General features: G+C 44.9%; 1 protein-coding gene across 12 annotated transcripts in view; it reads left to right on the plus strand.

Annotated features, from left to right (window-relative positions):
• The window catches only part of bin1a (bridging integrator 1a), a 132118-nt gene that overhangs the window by 53302 nt on the left and 56907 nt on the right, over positions 1 to 21909 (plus strand). For all 12 annotated transcript variants that reach the window (XM_078227865.1, XM_078227866.1, XM_078227870.1 and 9 more), the window contains exons 2-6: positions 3649 to 3729; positions 11621 to 11675; positions 14159 to 14253; positions 15874 to 15969; positions 17098 to 17205. In XM_078227865.1, coding sequence (XP_078083991.1) covers positions 3649 to 3729; positions 11621 to 11675; positions 14159 to 14253; positions 15874 to 15969; positions 17098 to 17205 — 435 coding nt within the window. The remainder of the gene's footprint in view (positions 1 to 3648; positions 3730 to 11620; positions 11676 to 14158; positions 14254 to 15873; positions 15970 to 17097; positions 17206 to 21909) is intronic.

Raw genomic sequence — 21909 nt, forward strand, 5'->3', positions numbered from 1 at the left:
CCTCCATTGAGTGGCAGAACCTGTTTGAGGTGCGAAATGGCCTGTGTCTGTTCCTATGCTCCTAATTGCGAATCCCAGTGGAACCCTCCCACAGCATTCTTCTTTGGGGGGGGGGGGGGGGGGAAACCATGTACAACTATTGTCTGCCATCTATCCTTTAGCCAATTATTTACTCATTGTGTGGCACTTGAATGTCAGTCCATCATCTACTGCGCTGGCTTCATTAACCCCCCCTCAAAGAACTAGTCAGGTTTGTCAGACATGATTAACCTTTGGTGGATCTGTGCTGCCTTCCCTTATTAGTCCATACTACTCCCGAGTGAGAATTAATTTTGTCCTTATCATGGTCGTCTTTAATTTTCTTAGTCATTGAACTGTCAGCACTGTTGTCTGAAAGATGTTTGAATGGAGACTGTATTGGGTGCAAAAAGGGTTGGGATTTATCTGCACTCACTACCTTGAGCGGGTGCCTGCAATGTTAGCAATAGCTTCTTGGAAGCTTTCTGCATGTGGAAAATGCAGACAGAGAGTTTTAAAATCCCGCTATTAGTAGCATCTTGAGTTTGCACTCAGCAGAGTTGCTGCCTTTGTGCTGATGCACTGCGTCTAAATATGTGATGTTTTGACATTTACAGAAAGTCAGAGAATCTTACTCCATGGAGGAGGCCATTTGGCTATGCCAACTTTTTTTTTAAGCAATACCCTGCATATTGTTTCCTTCTAAGTCAAGGTTTAGACCATGAGGTTGTTATGCTCAAAACTGTATAAAACATTTGTACTGCAGCTACAGGACTGCGTACAGTCTGGTGACCACATTACAGGAAGGATGTGATTGTACAGAGGAGATTTATGAGGATTTGCTGGGAATGGAGAATTTTATCTATGATCAAAGATTAGATGGGCTTGGGTTGTTTTCTTTGGTTAAAGTCCAACAGGTTTATTTGGTAGCAAAAGCCACACAAGCTTTCGGAGCTGCAAGCCCCTTCTTCTGAAGAAGGGGCTTGCAGCTCCGAAAGCTTGTGTGGCTTTTGCTACCAAATAAACCTGTTGGACTTTAACCTGGCGTTGTTAAACTTCTTACTGTGTTTACCCCAGTCCAACGCCGGCATCTCCACATCATGTTTTCTTTGGAACAGAGGAGGCTGAGGGGTCTGGATAGTAGACAGAAAAGGCCTACTTCTGTTGGCGGAAAAATCAATAACCACAGGGCATAAGATAATTGGCAGGAGGATTTGGAGAGTTGAGATTTCTGTGGCGGGCTGGAGCTTAATGCCAGAAATGGTGGTGGTGGCAAAACACTCAAAGCACTTGGATAAATACTTTGAGTGTAGTTGCTCTACCATCTCCCTCACCCTGGCCCCAAACCGGTCGAGACAGAAAAAACCCTGCCGCAGACTCAATGTCACTGGACTCTCAGACCCTGAGAAGAAAGCTGCTCATTTGATGCCTCACACCTGCCGACAATCAACGAGCTGCTGCAGAGCGCCTACAGCACCTGGTCCGCCGTAAAAGGCCACCATAGTCAGCACCTGCGAGGAGACACCTGAGCTCTTGACTAGGCTGGTTTGACAAGAACCATCAATCCAGGATCTTGACTGCAAGACGTTCCCGAACTGGCCGTTCCAGCAAAACTGCGGGGCACCAGGCCTACGGGCAACTGAAGGCCAAAGTGCAACAAAGAACCTGTGACCTAAAGGACAGATGGTGGTGGAATGAGTGCAGGAGACTCAGCAACCCGCTGGCAATCACGTGCGTGGCTTCAGCACAATTCTATGGTCCGAGTACCCACCCCGCTCAGAAGCATTGACCAGAGAGGCAGTCAAACCCTGCTGGAGAGCACTTGGAGGACTTCTCAAACAAGACACAGCCTTCAACACAAATGCCTTTGACACCGTCCCGCAACACGCTAGCCTGCCACCATCTCAGCACAACCCCAGCTTGCCATGAGGTTGAAAAAGCCATCCGACACTTAAAAAAATAAGGCCTCTGGCGCAGATGGAATGCCACTGAAGTATTAAAATGCAGTGGAGAGGCATTCGTTACCCTTCTTCTGGAAGAAGGGAGCATGCCTGGGGATCTCGGATACGTTAATTGTGACCATCCTGCAGAAAGGAGACAGGTCTGACTGTGGAAATTACAGAGGGATTTCCCTATTCTCCGCCATGGGAAAGAGAATCCTCCTCGACTACTTCCACCAATCAAGAGGCACAATGGACATAATCTTCAGCGCTTGAGAAATACAGGGAGCAGCATCAACTCTGTACACAGCCGCCTTCGATCTAGCAAAGGTCTTTGACTCTAACCGTGAGGGATTGTGGAACATCCTTCTCTAATTCCCCTGGACAATGTGGATAATTTCCCATACCTCGGGAGCCTGTGTTGAGCAGACATCGACAATTAAATCCAGCATCAACTCCAACGTGCCAGTGCAGTTTTCGGACTCCTTGATCAGTGTTTGACGGCCGAGCACCAAGTTAGTGATCTACAGAGCAGCCGTGGTCCCCGCCCTCCTGTATGCATCAGAAACATGGACAACGTGGAGCAGACCCCTCAAATTCCTGGAGAGATCAACAACATGCTTCTGCAAAATCCTGTAAATCCACTGGCAGGATAGGTGTACCAATATGAGCATCCTCTCCCAGGCCAGTATACCCAGTATAGAAGCACTGGTCATACTCAACCAGCTGAGGTGGGCGGTTGTCTGCATAAATGGTTTACTCAGAGTTCCGCAATGGCAAGTGATCACTAGGAGGGCAGAGGAAATGCTACAAGGACGCTCAAAGCCTCCCAATCGACACATGGGAGTCGCTTGCCTTAGAACGTACAAACTGGAGGAGAATCCGTGAGCCGATCGCCTCGGGCAGCACTGGGCCAAGCGTAACCAGCAGAGAGAGCGCAGAATCCAGAGCTACCCAACTGTCCACCTCATCAAACGCCACCTAACAAATCTGTGGCAGAGCCTGCGGCTTCCAATTTGGACTATTCACCACCACAGAACCCATCTCCCCGGAGTGGAAGCAAGTCGGCCTTGACCCTGAGGGACTGCCAAAAGAGGAGTAACCTGCAGGGCTCTGGAGCAGGATCTGGATGTTGGAAATATAGGCCAAGAACTGGAAAGTGGGGATAGCTGGGTCGTTACTTTAGCTGGTACATTATGGTCTGAAAGATTGCTACAAGTTCTTAATCTCCGAAATATACATCTAGCTGAAAGTACTGAATTAGCTTTTCCCACATTTTTGGGCACCTAGTGCGACAAGTTGTCATGTGACTGGTGACCCTGTAATGCTAATATTTTGTTTTCAGCAACAATTTCACATAGTGCGTTTAAAGTGGCAAAGGAGTCAATACAAGCTGGAAATGCTCATGGTTTGATTTCATTGTAAAAACTGTACTGCTAACTAAATGTTTAAAACATTTCTACGTTAAGTGATTAGATTATGAATGATAGTGAATAGGAAGTGAAATTCCAGCCACAATCTGATCACCTATGGTCTTACTGAATGGCAAAGCAGGCTTGAGAGACAGAATAGCGTACTCCTGCTCCTAATTTATATGCTGTTTGTTATCCGTTGCTTTCTCTGTATATCTCATCCCAAAAGAATGAGTCTGTTGTCATGCTGGTTTTCATTATCATCTTTAATCTTGCAGGTCCTCCAGAAACTGGGCAAAGCAGATGAGACAAAAGATGAACAATTTGAACAGTGTGTGCAGAACTTCAACAGACAGCTGGTAAGTGCTTCAATTCAAAACATTTGTATTGCACCTCTCATGACTTGTAGGAAACTGGGCAGCGAACTCCCACAAAGAGACATAGATAGGATGCAAAGCTGGGCTGAAAAATGGCAAATGGAGTTTATCCCCGATAAATGTGAGGTGATTCATTTTGGTAGGACAAATTTAAATGTGGATTACAGGGTCAAAGGTAGGGTTCTGAAGACTGTGGAGGAACAGAGAGATCTTGGGGTCCATATCCACAGATCTCTAAAGGTTGCCACTCAAGTGGATAGAGCTGTGAAGAAGGCATATAGTGTGTTAGCTTTTATTAACAGGGGGTTGGAGTTTAAGAGCCGTGGGGTTATGCTGCAACTGTACAGGACCTTGGTGAGACCGCATTTGGAATATTGCGTGCAGTTCTGGTCACCTCACTATAAGAAGAATGTGGAAGCGCTGGAAAGAGTGCAGAGGAGATTTACCAGGATGCTGCCTGGTTTGGAGTGTCGGTCTTCTGAGGAAAGGTTGAGGGAGCTGGGGCTGTTCTCTCTGGAGCGGAGGAGATTGAGGGGAGACTTAATAGAGGTTTATAAAATGATGAAGGGGATAGATCGAGTGAACGTTCAAAGACTATTTCCTCGGGTGGATGGAGCTATTACAAGGGGGCATAACTATAGGGTTCATGGTGGGAGATATAGGAAGGATATCAGAGGTAGGTTCTTCACGCAGAGAGTGGTTGGGGTGTGGAATGGACTGCCTGCAGTGATAGTGGAGTCAGACACTTTAGGAACATTTAAGCGGTTATTGGATAGGCACATGGAGCACACCAAGATGGTAGGGAGTGGGATAGCTTGATCTTGGTTTCAGATGAAGGTCGGCACAACATCGTGGGCCGAAGGGCCTGTTCTGTGCTGTACTGTTCTATGTTCTATGTTCTAAATGACAGTCTCCTTTGTGGTGTGAAGATATAAACATTCTCCAGGACACCGGGAGTAACTTCCTTGTTGCATTCCAAATACTGCACTGGGATTTTTTGCATTTCATCGAGGGATGATGGGTCCTCTGACATTTTATCTGAAGGGCACCTCTGACAGTGCAGCACTCCCTCTCTATTAGATTGGAGTGTCAGCATTGATTTGTGGTCCAATTTTGGAATGTGACTCAAACCACCTTCTTACTTGATCAGCACAGCTACTGACTTGAGTCCAGCAATTAAAGATGTGGGGCCGTGGTTGATTAGAGATGGAAAAAGAATGAAGTCTTTTTTTTTTCATCCTCAGGAATTTCACTTCCTCCCCTCTGATTTATTTTTTTTCCCGTATCAATCGAATTGCAACAAATCCCAAAGTGCTTTCTGGCCAGTGAAGTACTTGAGGTTTTGGAGAAAACCGATATCGTAAGCTCCCACAAACAGCAATCCATTTCAGTGGTACTTGAGAAATAGATTTTGACCAAGATGCTCTGGAAAAACATTTTGAATAGTGTTGTAGGGTATTTTGTCTCGACAAAAACTGGCACCTCTTGAGGTTCCAGCACTGCACTAAAGTGTCAGCCTAGATGGTTATTTCATTCTGGGGTGAGACTTCAACCCAAACGCCACTGACACTGAGGCAAGAGTGCTCCAAATTGAGCTTGCCAATCAGTTAATAAAAATGGTCTGAAGCAGCATGTTGAAGGGAGGTGAATACAGGGAACAATTGCACAAAAGATATGCCCAACTCATTCTTCATAGAATCATAGAAACCCTACAGTGTAGAAAGAGGCCATTCGGCCCATCGAGTCTACACCGACCACAATCCCACCCAGGCCCTACCCCCATATCCCTACATATTTACCCGCTAATCCCTCTAACCTACGCATCTCAAGACACTAAGGGGCAACTTTAGCACAGCCAATCAACCTAACCCGCACATCTTTGGACTGTGGGAGGAAACCGGAGCACCCGGAGGAAACCCACTCTTAATGTCTCATTTGAGCCTTTTCCCTATCCTTGCTGTCTGAAGGTCATGAGAACTATTGACTTGGTAAGTCATGTGACACTTGAGCAGCACTGCTATTGATCTTTCTGCCCACCTGAGTGGATACTGCTGATTTGTATTGTGTCTATGATGAAAGCTGTTCTTTGCAGTGGATTTGGAGCCCTGCAAGTTGGCTGAGATATTTACGCAGTGCCTCTGTGTAAATCTATTTGGGGAAGTGGCTGATTTCCCAGTGTCAGTGTGGTTTGAAAGAATCACAATTGGAAACGGATCTTCTGTGTATAATATGCTGTTTGTCCAGGAGAATGAGGATGTTGGTCAGCATTGTACCATAATGGGCAGGAATGTCAATAATTGAACATCCTGTGTCTGACTCAAGCTGATAATATAGATGCTTGCACAACTGACTGTGGGCAACTTGCACAACTGACTGAGAGCAGCAACAATGAGTAGGTGAACATTTTCACTTTAATCCCATGACTGAGTATGGAAGGGGCCATTCAAACTCCTTGAATCTATTCAATAAGATCATGACTCATCTGTATCTCAATGACATCTACTCATTCCTAGCCATCTCTTGAAATGGTTGAGTGACCTGACATTTGACCACAATAGCTTTTTGAGGAGATTTCCATGTGTCCTGATGTCGCTCTTGACCAACCGAGCTCCAAATCTGCGTATCCGCCTTGTTCTGAGCACTCCATTGGAGGAGAGAACTTCACTCCCTCTCTCCGATTTCTTATTTTTTTGTTCCGTATCAATCGAATTGCATAAGCTGAACAATAGAACTCAAATTTAAGACACTGTTGTACAGAGGGGTAGTGTCTGGTTTTTAACGGCATAGCTTGGTTTAAAATCCATAGTATTTTCTAGCAACATCTTGTTCCAAGTCACATATTGAGAACATTCGTGTAGGTGTCAGGGAAATGTTAGAAATTCCCGAGCTTGACATTGCGAGGAGCAGACTGGCATTAGTGGGGCTGGTGATTCATGCACTGTTATTGCTGGTACAGAATGGTTAGCTTTCCCATCTGTTACTACCCACGCACACATACAATGCTCATCAGAGAATTAACAAAACAGCACACCATGGACTTGATAACTTGCTGAAAACCTCAAGTCTGGCAGCATCTGGAGAGAGAAATAGTCAGAGTCCAATACACCACCTTGGGAACTTTGGATCTTCTAATGGCTCAGTGGCGTGAATGACCTGTGGTGATTGTAAAATTTTGCGAATGGGCTAATTTGAAATGAGCATAGCACGATGGGCTGAATGGGTTCTTCCGTGCTGTGTTGAATGTGGGGCTGTTTTAGTAAATGGAGAAATAAAAACCATACTTTGTTCCAATGCAAGGCCATTTCATGGGAATCCCAAGTCTGAAGGAGTAATTCTAGCTTTTAGCACTTTTTCCTTTGCTATCCTAGAATTTAAAAAAAATCTTAATGGCAGTTTTATCCTTGATCTATAAATCGTTTTTGAGCTGGATTGTCTCTCCTGGATTTTGATGCTCTTCTGTAGATTGCTCCTTCTGCAGCCTTGGGAGAACCTCCATTGCAATTGAGTCACTCTCGTAGATCTGATCCGGCAAACCATCGTGACCTGTTTGGGGCCTGCAGTCCAGCAGTGCAAAAACATACCATAGTGATTCGATCATTCTCAACACTGCTCATCAGGTATCAGTGTTTGCAAATGGAAGAAAATTCACAAATTTAAATCTATTCTGAAGTTAGTTGAACATTGTTAATTTCAGTTGAAATGTTTTTTTGTGAGCTGAGTTTTGTTTGTGTGCTGTTTTTAGTGTCGCAAAATGTCCAAGTTATGTCACACATTGGGAGCACTTGAACGATTCCAAGCCACCCGTGTTATAGGGACAGTTGATGAAAAGCCTGTTGTTTTCTCCCCCCAAGGAGAATCTTAAAGAAGGGAAGTGGAGAGGTCCAGGGAGGAAATTCCAGAGCTTGGGGCCTGGACAGTTGAGGGTGTAGCTACTAATGATGGAACAATGAAAACCGGATGTGCAAGGCCAGTATTGTAGGAATGCAACATTATTGCAAATTAATATTTTGTGTTGAGGTGAAATTACGTCTACAACTGCAAGTAAATTCCACATTCTGTGGGAATTGGGTTGCTAAATCAGAGTCCACCATCCTGATGCTTTCCAAATCTTCTCCATTTATCGTGTGGGAAGTTTTTGCTCTGATTTCTTTGCCAGTCACTGTAAATCTGTGCTTCCAACTCTATCCTTCAGCCACTAAACAACAGCTCCCCTCCATTGACTCTATCTAAACCATTCATCCCATAAAAATCAACACTGTTATGCCAGAACAGTACTGAGGTAAAGCTGCACTTGTTGGTTGGTACCATCATTTGGATCAGATATCAAATGATGGCCCGCACCTGCCTGCTCAAGTGATAGTCATGAAGGTTTACAGCATGGAAACAGGCCCTTCAACCCAACTTGTCCATGGCGCCCAATTTTTAACCATTAAGCTAGTCCCAATTGCCCGCGCTTGGCCATGTATCTCTATACCAATCTTACCCATGTAAAAGAACCCATGGAAATATTTCAAAGATGTGGAGATGCTGGCGTTGTACTGTGGTAAACACTTAAGAAGTCTCACAACACCAGGTTAAAGTCCAACAGGTTTATTTGGTAGCAAAAGCCACTAGCTTTCGGAGCGCTGCTCCTTCGTCAGGTAAATGGGAGTTCTGTTCACAAACAGGGCATAGAAAGACACAATTTACAAAATAATGGTTAGAATGCGAGTCTTCACAGGTAATCAAGTCTTAAAGGTACAGACAATGTGAGTGGAGAGGGTTAAGCACAGATTAAAAAGATGTGTATTGTCTCCAGCCGGGACAGTTTGTGAGATTTTGCTGCAAGCCCAGACAAGTCATGGAGGTTACAGATAGTGTGACATGAACCCAAGATCCCGGTTGAGGCCGTCCTCGTGTGCGGAATTTGGCTATCAGTCTCTGCTCAGCGACTCTGCGTTGTCGTGCGCCGTGAAGGCTGCCTTGGAGAACGCTTACCCGAAGATCAGAGGCCGAATGCCCATGACCGCTGAAGTGTTCCCCAACAGGAAGAGAACACTCTTGCCTGGCGATTGTCAAGTGGTGTTCATTCATCCATTGTCGTAGCGTCTGCATGGTCTCCCCAATGTACCATGCCTCGAGACATCCTTTCCTGCAGCGCATCAGGTAGACGACGTTGGCCGAGTTGCAAGAGTATGTACCGTGTACCTGGTAGATGGTGTTCTCGCGTGAGATGATGGCATTGTGTCGATGATCCGGCACGTCTTGCAGAGGTTGCTGTGGCAGGGTTGTGTGGTGTCGTGGTCACTGTTCTCCTGAAGGCTGGGTAATTTGATGTGGACAATGGTCTGTTTGAGGTTGTGCGGTTGTTTGAAGGCAAGAAGTGGGGGTGTGGGGACGGCCTTGGCGAGATGTTCGTCTTCATCAATGACATGTTGAAGGCTCCGGGGAAGTACTGGACGACGAAGGGTACTCTGTCTGCCGTGTCCCGTGTTTGTCTTCTGAGGAGGTCGGTGCGGTTTTTCGCTGTGGCGCGTCGGAACTGTTGATCGATGAGTCTAGCGCCATATCCTGTTCTTATGAGGGCATCTTTCAGCGTCTGGAGGTGTATGTTACGCTCCTCCTCATCTGAGCAGATCCTGTGTATACGGAGGATTTGTCCGTAGGGGATGGCTTCTTTAACGTATTTAGGGTGGAAGCTGGATAAGTGGAGCATCGTGAGGTTATCCGTGGGCTTGCGGTACAGTGAGGTGCTGAGGTGACCGTCCTTGATCGAGATGCGTGTGTCCAAGAATGCAACAGATTCCGGAGAGTAGTCCATGGCGTGTCTGGTGGGATGGAACTTGTTGATGTCGTCATATTGTTGTTTCAGTGATTGTTCACCATGAGTCCAAAGGAAGAAAATGTCATCGATGTATCTAGTGTATAGCATCAGTTGAAGGTCCTGTGCGGTGAAGACGTCTTGTTCGAACCTGCTATACCAGAACAGTACTGAGGTAGAGCTGCACTTGTTGGTTGGTGCCATCTTTTGGATCAGATGTCTGGTATAACAGGTTCGAACAAGGCCTCTTCACCGCACAGGATTCTCAACTGACGCGATACACTAGATACATTGATGACATTTTCTTCCTTTTGGACTCATGGCGAACAATCACTGAAAAAACTATATGATGACATCAACAAGTTCCATCCCACCATCAGACTCACAATGGAGTACTCTCCAGAATCGGTTGCATTCTTGCACACACGCATCTTCATCAAGGATGGTCACCTCAGCACTTCATTGTACCGCAAGCCCACGGATAACCTCATGATGTTCCACTTATCCAGCTTCCACCCTAAACACGTTAAAGAAGCCATCCCCTACCGACAAGCCCTCCGTATACATAGGATCTGCTCAGATGAGGAGGATCGTAACAGACACCTCCAGACGCTGAAAGATGCCCTCATAAGAACAGGATATGGCGCTCGACTCATCGATCGACAGTTCCGACGCGCCACAGCGAAAAACCGCACCGACCTCCTCAGAAGACAAACACGGGACACGGCGGACAGAGTACCCTTCGTCGTCCAGTACTTCCCCGGAGCGGAGAAGCGATGCCATCTTCCCCGGAGCCTTCAACGTATCATTGATGAAGACGGACATGTCGCCAAGGCCATCCCCACACCCCCACTTCTTGCCTTCAAACAACCGCACAACCTCAAACAGACCATTGTCTGCAGCAAACTGCCCAGCTTTCAGGAGAACAGTGACCACGACACCACACAACCCTGCCACAGCAACCTCTGCAAGACGTGCCAGATCATCGCCACGGATGCCATCATCTCACGTGAGAACACCATCCACCAGGTACACGGTACATACTCTTGCAACTCGGCCAACGTTGTCTACCTGATACGCTGCAGGAAAGGATGTCCCGAGGCATGGTACATTGGGGAGACCATGCAGACACTACGACAATGGATGAATGAACACTGCTCAACAATCATCAGGCAAGAGCGTTCTCTTCCTGTTGGGGAGCACTTCAGCGGTCACGGGCATTTGCCCTCTGATCTTCGGGTAAGTGTTCTCCAAGGCGGCCTTCACGACACACGACAATGCAGAGTCGCTGAGCAGAGACTGATAGCCAAGTTCTGCACACGTGAGGATGGCCTCAACCGGGATCTTGGGTTCATGTCACACTATCTGTAACCCCCATGACTTGCCTGGGCTTGCAAAATCTCACGAATTGTCCCGGCTGGAGACGATACACATCTTTTTAACCTGTGTTTAACCCTCTCTCCACTCACATTGTCTGTACCTTTAAGACTTGATTACCTGTGAAGACTCTCATTCCAACCATTATTTTGTAAATTGAGTTTGTGTCTTTATATGCCCTGATTGTGAACAGAACTCCCACTTACTTGACGAAGGAGCAGCACTCCGAAAGCTAGTGGCTTTTGCTACCAAATAAACCTGTTGGACTTTAACCTAGTGTTGTGAGATTTCTCACAATATTTCAAAGCACAGCACAGGACTTATTCCTAGTGTCCTGCCCAATACTTATCCATGAATCAACATCACAAAACAGATTATCTGGTCATTATTACGTTGCTATTTGCAAATTGGCTGCTATGTTTCATACATTACAACAGTGACGGCAAGAACTACTGCAATGGCTGTAAACTGCTTTGGGATATCTGGTGGTGACTATAATTCAAATCGATCTTTTATTTCCCAACCCCCTAATAATAATGCTATTTGCTTTCGACAATCTATAACCGAGGGAAAATTTTACAAGTGAATGCTGCCCAACGACTCGTCAGGCACTTGCCAGTGTTACGCACTTTTAGCATATTGTTTTGTGTATAAATGTCCAACACAAACCAAATGAAATATGTTTTTTTGCCACAGAACGAAGGAAGTAGACTCCAGAAAGATTTGCGAACGTATCTGACTGCTGTAAAAGGTAGGATGTTCAGAAATTCCTACTGAGAGCTCTGTTCTGAAATATTGCAGCTCTCGTTGAAATGGAGCCCCACATTCCATAGGAGTTGAGGGATTTATGGAGTCAGATTGACCAGCTTTGAATGGTGAAACAGGCTTGAGGCTAAATGGCCTACTCATTGTTATAATTTCCCAGTGAGATACCTGACCAAATTTCCCATGCCGGACAAAGGATCTGCCATTCTTAGCTTAACTATGACAGATTTGGAGCCTCCTCTGATACAAGGTTGTGTCCATGAAATTAAAACAAAATAGCTGGGTTCATTAAAATTGTAAGAAGTTTAACAACACCAGGTTAAAGTCCAACAGGTTTATTTGGTAGCAAAAGCCACACAAGCTTTCAGAGCTCTAAGCCCCTTCTTCACCTGAAGAAGGGGCTTAGAGCTCCGAAAGCCTGTGTGGCTTTTGCTACCAAATAAACCTGTTGGACTTTAACCTGGTGTTGTTAAACTTCTTACTGTGTTTACCCCAGTCCAACGCCGGCATCTCCACATCTTAATTAAAATTAACAAACCAGGACCTGTGGAATTGAAGGTTATACTGTGGATTGATGGACAGACAACAATAAATAGGTTTGGGATGGCAGTTCATATATAAAACTGTATGGGGTGTCAAAGGGTGGTACGGTGACAGTGGTTGGCACAGCTGCCTCACAGCGCCAGGGACCCAGGTTCGATTCCCGTCTTGGGTCACTGTCCATGTGGAGTCTGCACGTTCTCCCTGCGTTGGTTTCCTCCGGGTGTTCCGGTTTCCTCCCATTGTCTGAAAGACGTGCTGGTTAGATGCATTGGCCATGCTAAACTCTCCCTCAGTGTACCCGAACAGGTGCCGGAGTGTGGCGACTGGGGGATTTTCACAGTAGCTTCATTGCAGTGTTAATTTAAGCCTACTTGTGACACTAAATTAACTTTTTAACTTTTAAGGGTCAGTGCAAGAAGCTGAGGCCCAAGCAATCCCTCAACGACTTGAGGGGAACAAGTGGTGGTACACTTGTTAGCACTTCTGCCTCAGAGCATCAATTCTGCCTTTTGGGTGACTGCCTGTGTGGTATTTGCATATGCTCCTCTTGTCTGCATGGGTTTCCTCTGGGTGCTCTGGTTTCCTCCCATAGTCCAACGATGTGCAGGTTAGGTGGATTGGCCGTGCTAAATCCCCTAAGGGTGTCCCAAGAGGTATAAGCGAGGGACATTGGCAGGGTGAACATGTGGGGTTATAGGAAAGGGCCTGGGTGGGTTGTTCTGTTGGAGTGTCAGTGCGGACGTGATGGGCTGAATGGCTGCCTCCTGCACTGTAGTGATTCTGAAAGTGTAACGTTTACCCAAGTTTGCTATTGATGCAACATTAGCTGGGAAAATAAGTTGAGGAGGACCCCCTTCTCAAGGAATATTAGATAAGTCAAATGTTTGGGCAATAAACATTAGGGTGACAGTGGTTAGCACTGCTGACTCACAGCGCCAGGGTCCTGGGTTCAAATCACGGCTTGGGTCACTTTTCTGTGGAGTTTACACATTCTCCCCGTGTCTGCGTGGGTTTACTCCGGGTGCTCTTGTTTCCTCCCACAGTCGAAAGATGTGCGGGTTAGGTGGATTGGCCGTGCTAAATTGCCTCTTAGTGTCAGGGGGGTGAGCTAGAGTAAATGCATGGGGTTATGGGGATAGGGCCTGGGTGGAATTGTGGTCAGTGCAGACTCGATGGGCCGAATGGCCCCCTCCTGCACTAAGTTTCTATGAATAAATATGGCATATTCAGTGGGGAAGTGGGAAATTATCCACTTGTGCATGAACCACAGGTCCAGCCAGTAATTTGGAAAGTAAATGACTCATTAGCTTTTTATACCAAGAAGGGATTGAGGTATGTGTGTGTGTGAAGAAGTCTTGCTATAATTTTATAGACGGCCTTGGTCAGACCACACCTGAAACACTAGTCTTTTGGTCTCTTGAGCAGCTATATCCTTCCTTGGCTTTGAGGGAGTCTAGTGAAGGTTCATTTGACTTCTTGAGATGAGGGAATTGTCCTCGAGGAGAATACAAGTAGATTAGATCTGTATTTTCTTGGAATTTAGCATCAATGGTGATCTAATTTAAACAAGGGCTTGACAGGGTAGACGCTGAATAATTGTTTCCACAGGCTGAGGAGTCTTGAACATAAGGTAACTATTAGGGGTCCGTCATTTAGGATCGGAAAAAAAATGTGAAGCTATGGAATTCTCTACTGCAGAGAATTGTCAGTGCTCAGTTGAGTAAATGCAAGACAGATGTTTGGTGACTAGAAGGGAATCCTGGGATATGGGGATAGGCAAGAAGCAAGAGTTAGAAGATCAGCCATGATCCTATTCAGTGGTGGAGCAAGATTGAAGAGCCAAATGGTCTACTGCTCCTATTTCTAATCTGATGTTCTAAGTGGCTGAAATATAACTGACCTGCAAATTTAAATTTTGTTCTAAAGCTATGCATGAAGCCACCAAGAAGCTGTCCGAATTGCTGGAGGAGATTTATGAGCCAGACTGGGTTGGCAGAGAAGATATTCATTCGATTGCAGAGGTTAGGTGCTTTTTTTTCATCTTTGCATGCTTTCATGCCACTTGCTTCCCCCCACATCTCCATCTTGAGTTAAGGGACAGCCTTGAGCTTTGCCCTGTCTGTCTTCAGCACCAATCTATAGGAATCAGTATGAAAATAAAACGCAGGGACTGACATCTGTATTTACCTCTGAATAAGCTATTATCTTGTTTAAAATGACAGCTGGTTTAAGCACTTTTAGGAACAGATTTGTTTGTGTACCTGCTCATGCAACTAATTTTGGCTGTGTAATCCTCCTTGTCCTGTTATGACTTATCTTACAAGTGGAGGAGAAATAAAACTACTTTGCTATTTCCCTTGAGTTCTTAAGAATGAGAATCTTGTTGAAACAAAGTTCTGAGAGCACTTTTCAGGGTAAATACCGAGAGTCTATTTTTCCCCTGGTTGGGGAATCTAAAACTAGGGGCCGTAGTCTCAGAATAAGGGGCCAGTCATTTGGGACTAAGATGAGAAAGTTCTTTTGCAACAGATTTTTGGGCACATGAGTCAAGGGATAGAGCAATAATTTAATGTATTATTGTCACATGTATTAGTATACATGGGCAGCACAGCGGCCTCACAGCGCCAGGCACCCGGGTTCGATTCTCAGCTTGGGCCACTGTCTCTATGGAGTCTGTACATTCTCCCCCTGTCAGCATGGGTTTCCTCCAGGTGATCCAGTTTCCTCCCAGTCTGAAAGACGTGCTGGTTAGGTGCATTGACCCGAACAGGCGCCGGACGGTGATGACTAAGGGAATTTCACAGTAACTTCATTGCAGTGTTAATGTAAGCCTGCTTGTGACTAATAAATAAACTTTACAGTGAAAAGTATTTTCTTGCACGCTATACAGACAAAGCATACCATTCCTAGAGAAGGAAAGGAGCAAGTGCAGAATGTAGTGTTACAGTCATAGCTAGGGTGCAGAGAAAGATCAACTTAATGCGAGGTAGGTGCATTCAAAAGTCTGATGGCAGCAGGGAAGAAGCTGTTCTTGACTCGGTTGGTATGTGACCTCAGACATTTGTATTTTTTTCCCGACGGAAGAAGGTGGAAGAGAGAATGTCCGGGATGCGTGGGGTCCTTAATTATGCTGGCCGCTTTGCTGAGGCAGCAGGTAGTATAGACAGTGTCAATGGATGGGAGGCTGGCTTGCGTGATGGATTGGGCTACATTCACGACCTTTTGTAGTTTCTTGCGGTCTTGGTCAGAGCAAGAGCCATACCAAGCTGTGATACAACCAGAAAGAATGCTTTCTGTGGTGTATCTGTAAAAGTTGGTGAGAGTCGTAGTTGACATGCCAAATTTCCTTAGTCTTCTGAGAAAGTAGAGGTGTTGGTGGGCTTAATTATAGTGTCAGCATGGGGGCACCAGGACAGGTTGTTAGTGATCTGGACACCTAAAATCTTGAAACTTTTGACTATTTATACTTCTACAATATTTTATTTCTACAATAAAGTGCCGTCGAGGTGGAAATTCAGTCAGGAATGGTGGAATAGGCTTAATGTGGCCTGCTCACCATTCTCGTGTTCTGTTCTTCTCAGCTAATTTGTGCTTTGCAAGCATTTCTCATTTTTGCACAAATCCTGTCTGTTTAATTTCAGGATGGTGACCTTCTCTGGACTGACTATCACCAGAAGCTGGTGGATCAAGCTCTCTTGACACTAGATACTTATCTCGGCCAATTTCCAGATATCAAAGTGAGTCAAATTAGTGAATGAACAAGATTCATTATCCCCACTTTTTAATACGTGACTAACACTCTCAAATGTGTATTGATTATTGATGAAATTGTAAATGGTTTTGACATTTTCTTTAAATTGTGTTGCTGTGAAATATTTCAAAGGTGTTTGTAGGTTACTGGGTTACATTTTTATGGAACAGTTCCTACATATTTATTTAGGCAATGATGAAGCTTCTAATTTGCAATGTTGAAGGAGAAGAAATTGGGTTACAAATATTCTGGTTGAGCACTAGTTAGGAGGGAGGACATTGTTGTTATCCCTGTTGAGACTGATTGTGTTTAAACAAATTTGAACTACCAGTTGAAAACTGCAAAGGATGATGTGACAAATTTTCACATTTAAAACTTTTACAGTAACAAATGACAAAGCACTAGTTACGGCACTATATTCTTTTTGCATCCCCAACTTGTGTGAAAGGGGAAAGGTTGCTTATACTTAATCTCATATTGCACTCCCCATGATGTGGAGATGTTGGCGTTGGACTGGGATGGGCACAGTAATAAGTCTCTCAACACCAGGTTAAAGTCCAACCGGTTTATTTGGTATTGCAAGCTTTCGGAGTGCTGCTCCTTCCTCAGGTGAGTGATGAAGGAGCAGCGCTCCGAAAGCTCGCACTCCCCGTGGAATTGCAGTCCACAGTGATTTCAGCTACATACTTTCCTGTCTAGCTGTGTGGTGAGTGATCATCTCCAGGCTGTACCCTCAGTCTTTGGAGCATTTTCCAAAGCCGCCACTGACAGTAAAGCCCGCTCCAATGATTCTTCTCCCTCCCCGACCACAACAGGACTAATCTCCCAGATTTTTTTTTACATGGCTCTTTTTAACGAGAGACTGTTTCCTGCCCGCCCGCATCTGACTTGGGTAACTGACGAAACACCCACAGTCTCTTTTCTCTGCTGCCCATGCCAGCTGATGTTCTTTCTCACTCCTGCGCGTTACTTTAAATGTGTAACTAGTTGTATTGATTGTCATTGAATAGTGAGATACAGGTAAGCATCAATATGGAAAGGATTGTGCCTATTCACCTTGACAAGTGAAATCTTTTTGTGACGCTCCATTTTACCAACTGCATTTCTTGTGTAGACTCGCATTGCGAAACGTGGCAGGAAGCTTGTTGACTACGACAGTGCAAGGCATCATTACGAATCTCTCCAAGGTGCAAAAAAGAAAGATGATGTAAAAATAGCCAAGGTAAATATGTTGCGTATTCATTCGGAAGGAGGCAATTTGGCTTGTCGTGCCTGTGCTGGTCTTCTGATCAATTCAATTAGGCCAACTTCCATCCTTTTTCAAGTATTTATCCAATTCCTCTTTTAAAGTTATCTTTTTGCAGGCATTCAAGGTGATGGCAAATCTGTTCAATTTTAAAAAAAATCTCCCTTCTGTTACATATCTTGAATGTGAGTCCTACAGTTACTGACCTTCCTGTCTGTCACCCTCAATTTCTCAGCCACCCTCGCCTGTCCAGTACCCAGTTTTGTGGTAGGTGATGTGTGCAAGATTTGATAAAATGGTTAATTCACTTGTTAACTGGAAATGCTTATTTATATTGCACAGGGATGGAAGCATTTGCTGAAGTTTTAACTATGATGACCAGAAATGAGGATGGGAAAGTATTTGATAATGACATGACTGGTTATAGTGATGTGCCTGAGACACCAAGGAGTGCTCTGATGGAACTGCAGTGATTTATATTGCTCTGCATTGCCAACACTTTGCTTGTGTTGATTGGCTACAAATTGACAGATCCTTGGAGATCACCTTAATGGGTTGACACTTAAAAATTGAAATGTCATCTGCCATTTTGATAATGAATTTTTTGCCCAGCAAACAGTGTTGCTAAAACGCAAAATCCTCCCTCCTTGCATTGGTCTGGTCTTTCCAAAAGAGTCGTATACCCAAGCTAATTTTCCTCTGTTTCCTTTCACTCCAGGAAATGCTGTTACTGGATAATCCTGAGAATGCATTTGACAAACTTCCGTTCTTATGTAGTTTGCAGTAGAAATGGACTCTAGTCCTAACCTGTCGTGCTTGGCTGGCAGCTCTTGAGATTTTCGCTCTGAAGTGTTGCTTGCGCAATGGTGCCAGTCTGTTTCAATTCATCTGTCAAATTCTTAATGACTGTACTCTTGTGTAATGACGTAGAATATTTTTGCGACATTTCATGGCACTATGTAAATGAAGTTTATAATTTGGTAGATGAGCAATGAGTTGGTCAACCCTCCAAGTCTGTTCTGCCATTGTTAGATCATGGCTGATTTGCACATCAAATCCTAAAACTTTGAGTGACTTGGTTTACTGTTCCAGAGAGAAATCGTGAAACTCGATGATTGCAATTCCACATGAATATTGACATTCAAAGTTACTCAGAATCACAGAAGTCTACGTGCAGAATCGGCCCATCGAGTCTGCGCCGACGCATAAAATGCCCTGATCTGCCCACCTAATCCCACTTGCCAGGACTTGGCCCGTAGCCTTGAATGTTATGGCGTGCCAAGTACTCATCCGGTTACTTTTTTGAAGGATATGAGGCATCCGGCCTCCACCACCCTCCCAGGCAGTGCATTCCAGATCACCACCACCCTCTGAGTAAATACTCACCCTGATATATTGCTCAAAATTTACCAGGGGGGCCTAAATCTTGATTGCACTGTACCAATGGGTAGAACTGATGCAAATAAATGTCTGAATATGGAGATTCTTGTAACCATCGCCAGGAGGGATGGGGAGGAGAGGCCACCTTGGTTTCTCTATGCTGTTGTGTTGAGTGGTGATGTGTTAAAGTTCACTCAGTCTGGGTTATGAATCTATGGATAGTGATGGTAAGAAGCTTCAACGTTCTTTCCATGTGTGGCTGTTCGGGATTCTCTCCAACGCTGCCTACCATTTAAAATCATAGAGTGCAGAAGGAGGCTATTCTGCCCATCGAGGCTGCATTGACCACAACACCCATGCATTTATCCTAGCTAGTCCCCGTGACACTAAGGGGCAATTTAGCATGGCCAATCCACCTAACTGCACATCTTTGGGAGAAAATTGGAGCACCCAGAGGAAATACACAGACAATGGGGAGAATGTGCAAACTCCACACACAGTGACCCAAGCCTGGGTCCCTGGCGCTGAGACAGCAGTGCTAACCGCTGTGCCACCATGCCACCCTATTATTCTTATAAGGATTTGCTGGTCGATAATCTGTTTGGCTGCATTAACAACGTTCCTTGATCATTAAGTGCTAGGGTGGAACTCAAACCTAGAGCTTCTTGCTCAGAGGTAGGGATGCTATCCACAGTGCCACAACACCTCCCTGTCCAGTTCACATTGCATTAATGTTGCAGGCAATGCCCCCCCGTTATCATAATATGAAGAATGGAAATCTGGAACTCCCTCCCCAATAAAGCTGGGCAAATAGAAATTTAAAGACTTGCGATTGATGTTGAAATAGGCAAGCATATTAAGGGTTGTGGAACAGAGGTAGGTAGATGAAGGTGTTTCTTTATTCTTTCATGGCGTGTCAGCATCTCTGGCAAGGCCAGCATTTGTTGAATGACTTGCTAGACCATTTCAGACAGTCAACCATGTTGTTGAAGGTTTGGAGTCCCATGTCGACCAGATTGGGTATGGATGGCAGGTTTCCGTCCCTAAAGGACATGACTGAACCAGAAGGGTTTTTACGACAATAAGATGTGCAGGCTAGAGGGATTGGCCGTGCTAAATTGCTCTTTAGTGTCCTGGGATGCGTAGGTTAGAGGGATTAGCGGGGTAAATATATGGAGTGATAGGGATAAGGCCTGGGTGGGATTGTTGTCGATGCAGACTTGATGGGCCGAATGACCACCACCTGCACTGTAGGGTTTCTATGATTCTATGACAATCATAGTTCCATGGTCACCATTACTGAAACTAGTTTTCAGTTGCACATTGTGTTAATTCAATTTAAATTCCTCCAGCTGCTGTGGTGGGATTTGAACCCATGACTCCAGTGCATTAGGCTTGAGCTTCTGGATTACTAATGCATTACCACAATGCCACCATCTCCCTGTATTAATATGCAGTGCAACCATCGTCTTGTTGGATGAACGTGCTTGTGGGGCTGTGTTTTGACTTGAAGGAGGTGGGTTATATATGTGACTTGTTAACCGCGATCTTGAATGTACATAGTATGAAAGTGAGGACGAAGTTTTAATCTGCATTCAACCGTGTTGCATCTCTATATGGAAAGTACACAAGTCCTTGTGTACAGAACGTCTGTGGAGAGAATTGAATTTTAAGAACATATACTTTTACCCCTCTTTTCCCAACCTTCCAAAATGAGAATTTAACCAATTCCAATTTTTTTTTGTTTTTCAGCAAAAGGAATCACAATCTTTAGTGTAGAAGGTGACCATTTGGCCTGACGAGTTTACACAAGCTCTGATAGCAGTTTACCTAGTCCCTCTCCCCTGCCTTATCCACGTAACTCTGCACATTATTTCTGTTCGGATAGCAATCTGTTATATATTTAAGCAGTTGCAGATTGCTTTAAGAGCCAGTCACATGATTTGATGATGATGTCATTAGGATGTTGCGCAGGTTGCTGTTTTAGTTTCAGTTTGTACTCTGTACAGGCAAGAGCTCCTAAAATACACCTGTTGTGTATTACTTTGGATCTATGTGGGCAAACCATACTTTTTCTTTTTGTTTATAATCCACTAACATAGTTGGGACATTGCACAATCCAATTCCCAATTGATCCTGCCTCCATCGTCTCCTCGGGAAGTTCATTCCAAACTCCAACTACCTTTTGGGTGAAAATATTTCCTTGCGTTTATCAATTATTTTGAATCTGAGAATGCAATATTGAAATGAAATCTTGTTTTGACATTTTTTTTAGGAACTATTGGCTGCATCTTCTGTTCCCTCTGCCCCCCAGCTTTTTCTTGTATTTCAGTGACTGTGCTTCTGGCTGGGAAATATTGTTGGAGCTGATGTGCTCTCATTTCCACCCCTCCACTCCCAGTGGAAGATTAAAATGCATGTTGGTGACACATGATACTCTTGACAGCTGGCGTGTGTTGTTCAAAGACCCCGAGAAGCTGCTTGCCAGAAGAATGACAGTTTTTAAAAACTGCGTAGTCTGCCCTCTGGGGAAATGGAAAAACAGCCCGAGGCTGCTCCACTGCATATCTCTCCAGGGATCGATCCCTTCAGCAAGATTCATGTGTGTGGATGTTGGGGTCCAGATAGAATTGGGGGGTATCTGCCAGTACTTGCTGATCGTGTAAGGAAAGATCCATTTGTGTGAAGGAACCATATTTCCGAAGTTGCCATCTTCAGGACTGGAAGAAATTCTGATCAAACCAGAATATTTTCAGACTCATTACTGAGTCAGTAGAGTTATAAGATTCCAAATATGAAGGTTCTGTCTTCTGGCCCTTTTTCAAAACTGCTGTCACTTGCATCGCTGCAGGATTGTGTACAAGCACCAAAGTATTTCTGCATTTTCATCAATGGGAAATAGATTTTTGTGGTTGGGGCGCAGGGTTGGCAGCGTGGGGAAACGCACAAGTCAAAAGTGGCAGTGCAGTTCTGGCTACCAAATGCCCCAGAGAGACAGGGGTGCAAGAGCCTCCTTCAACATACTGTCTTGTCCCATTGGGACTCCCCAAAGTGTGCAGTGCAGAAACTGTCCCATTGGAGCAAGAGGCTGACTGTGTTTAGAGATTTGTTACTGCTACTAACCTGTTGTATAAAACTGAATGCAAACTTTTTTTCTCTTTCTTTTACACGCCACCCCCTGCCCACCCAAGCCCTCCTTGTTGTCTGGAACACAGTAACAAATGGCTCTAGCTGGTGGTCAAACCTCTACATGTGAATCCTGGACTAAAGCCAATCCTGACTGCTTGCACCACATGAGAC

Source organism: Mustelus asterias, chromosome 14 (assembly GCF_964213995.1).
Source record: "Mustelus asterias chromosome 14, sMusAst1.hap1.1, whole genome shotgun sequence".
NCBI lineage: Eukaryota > Metazoa > Chordata > Chondrichthyes > Carcharhiniformes > Triakidae > Mustelus > Mustelus asterias.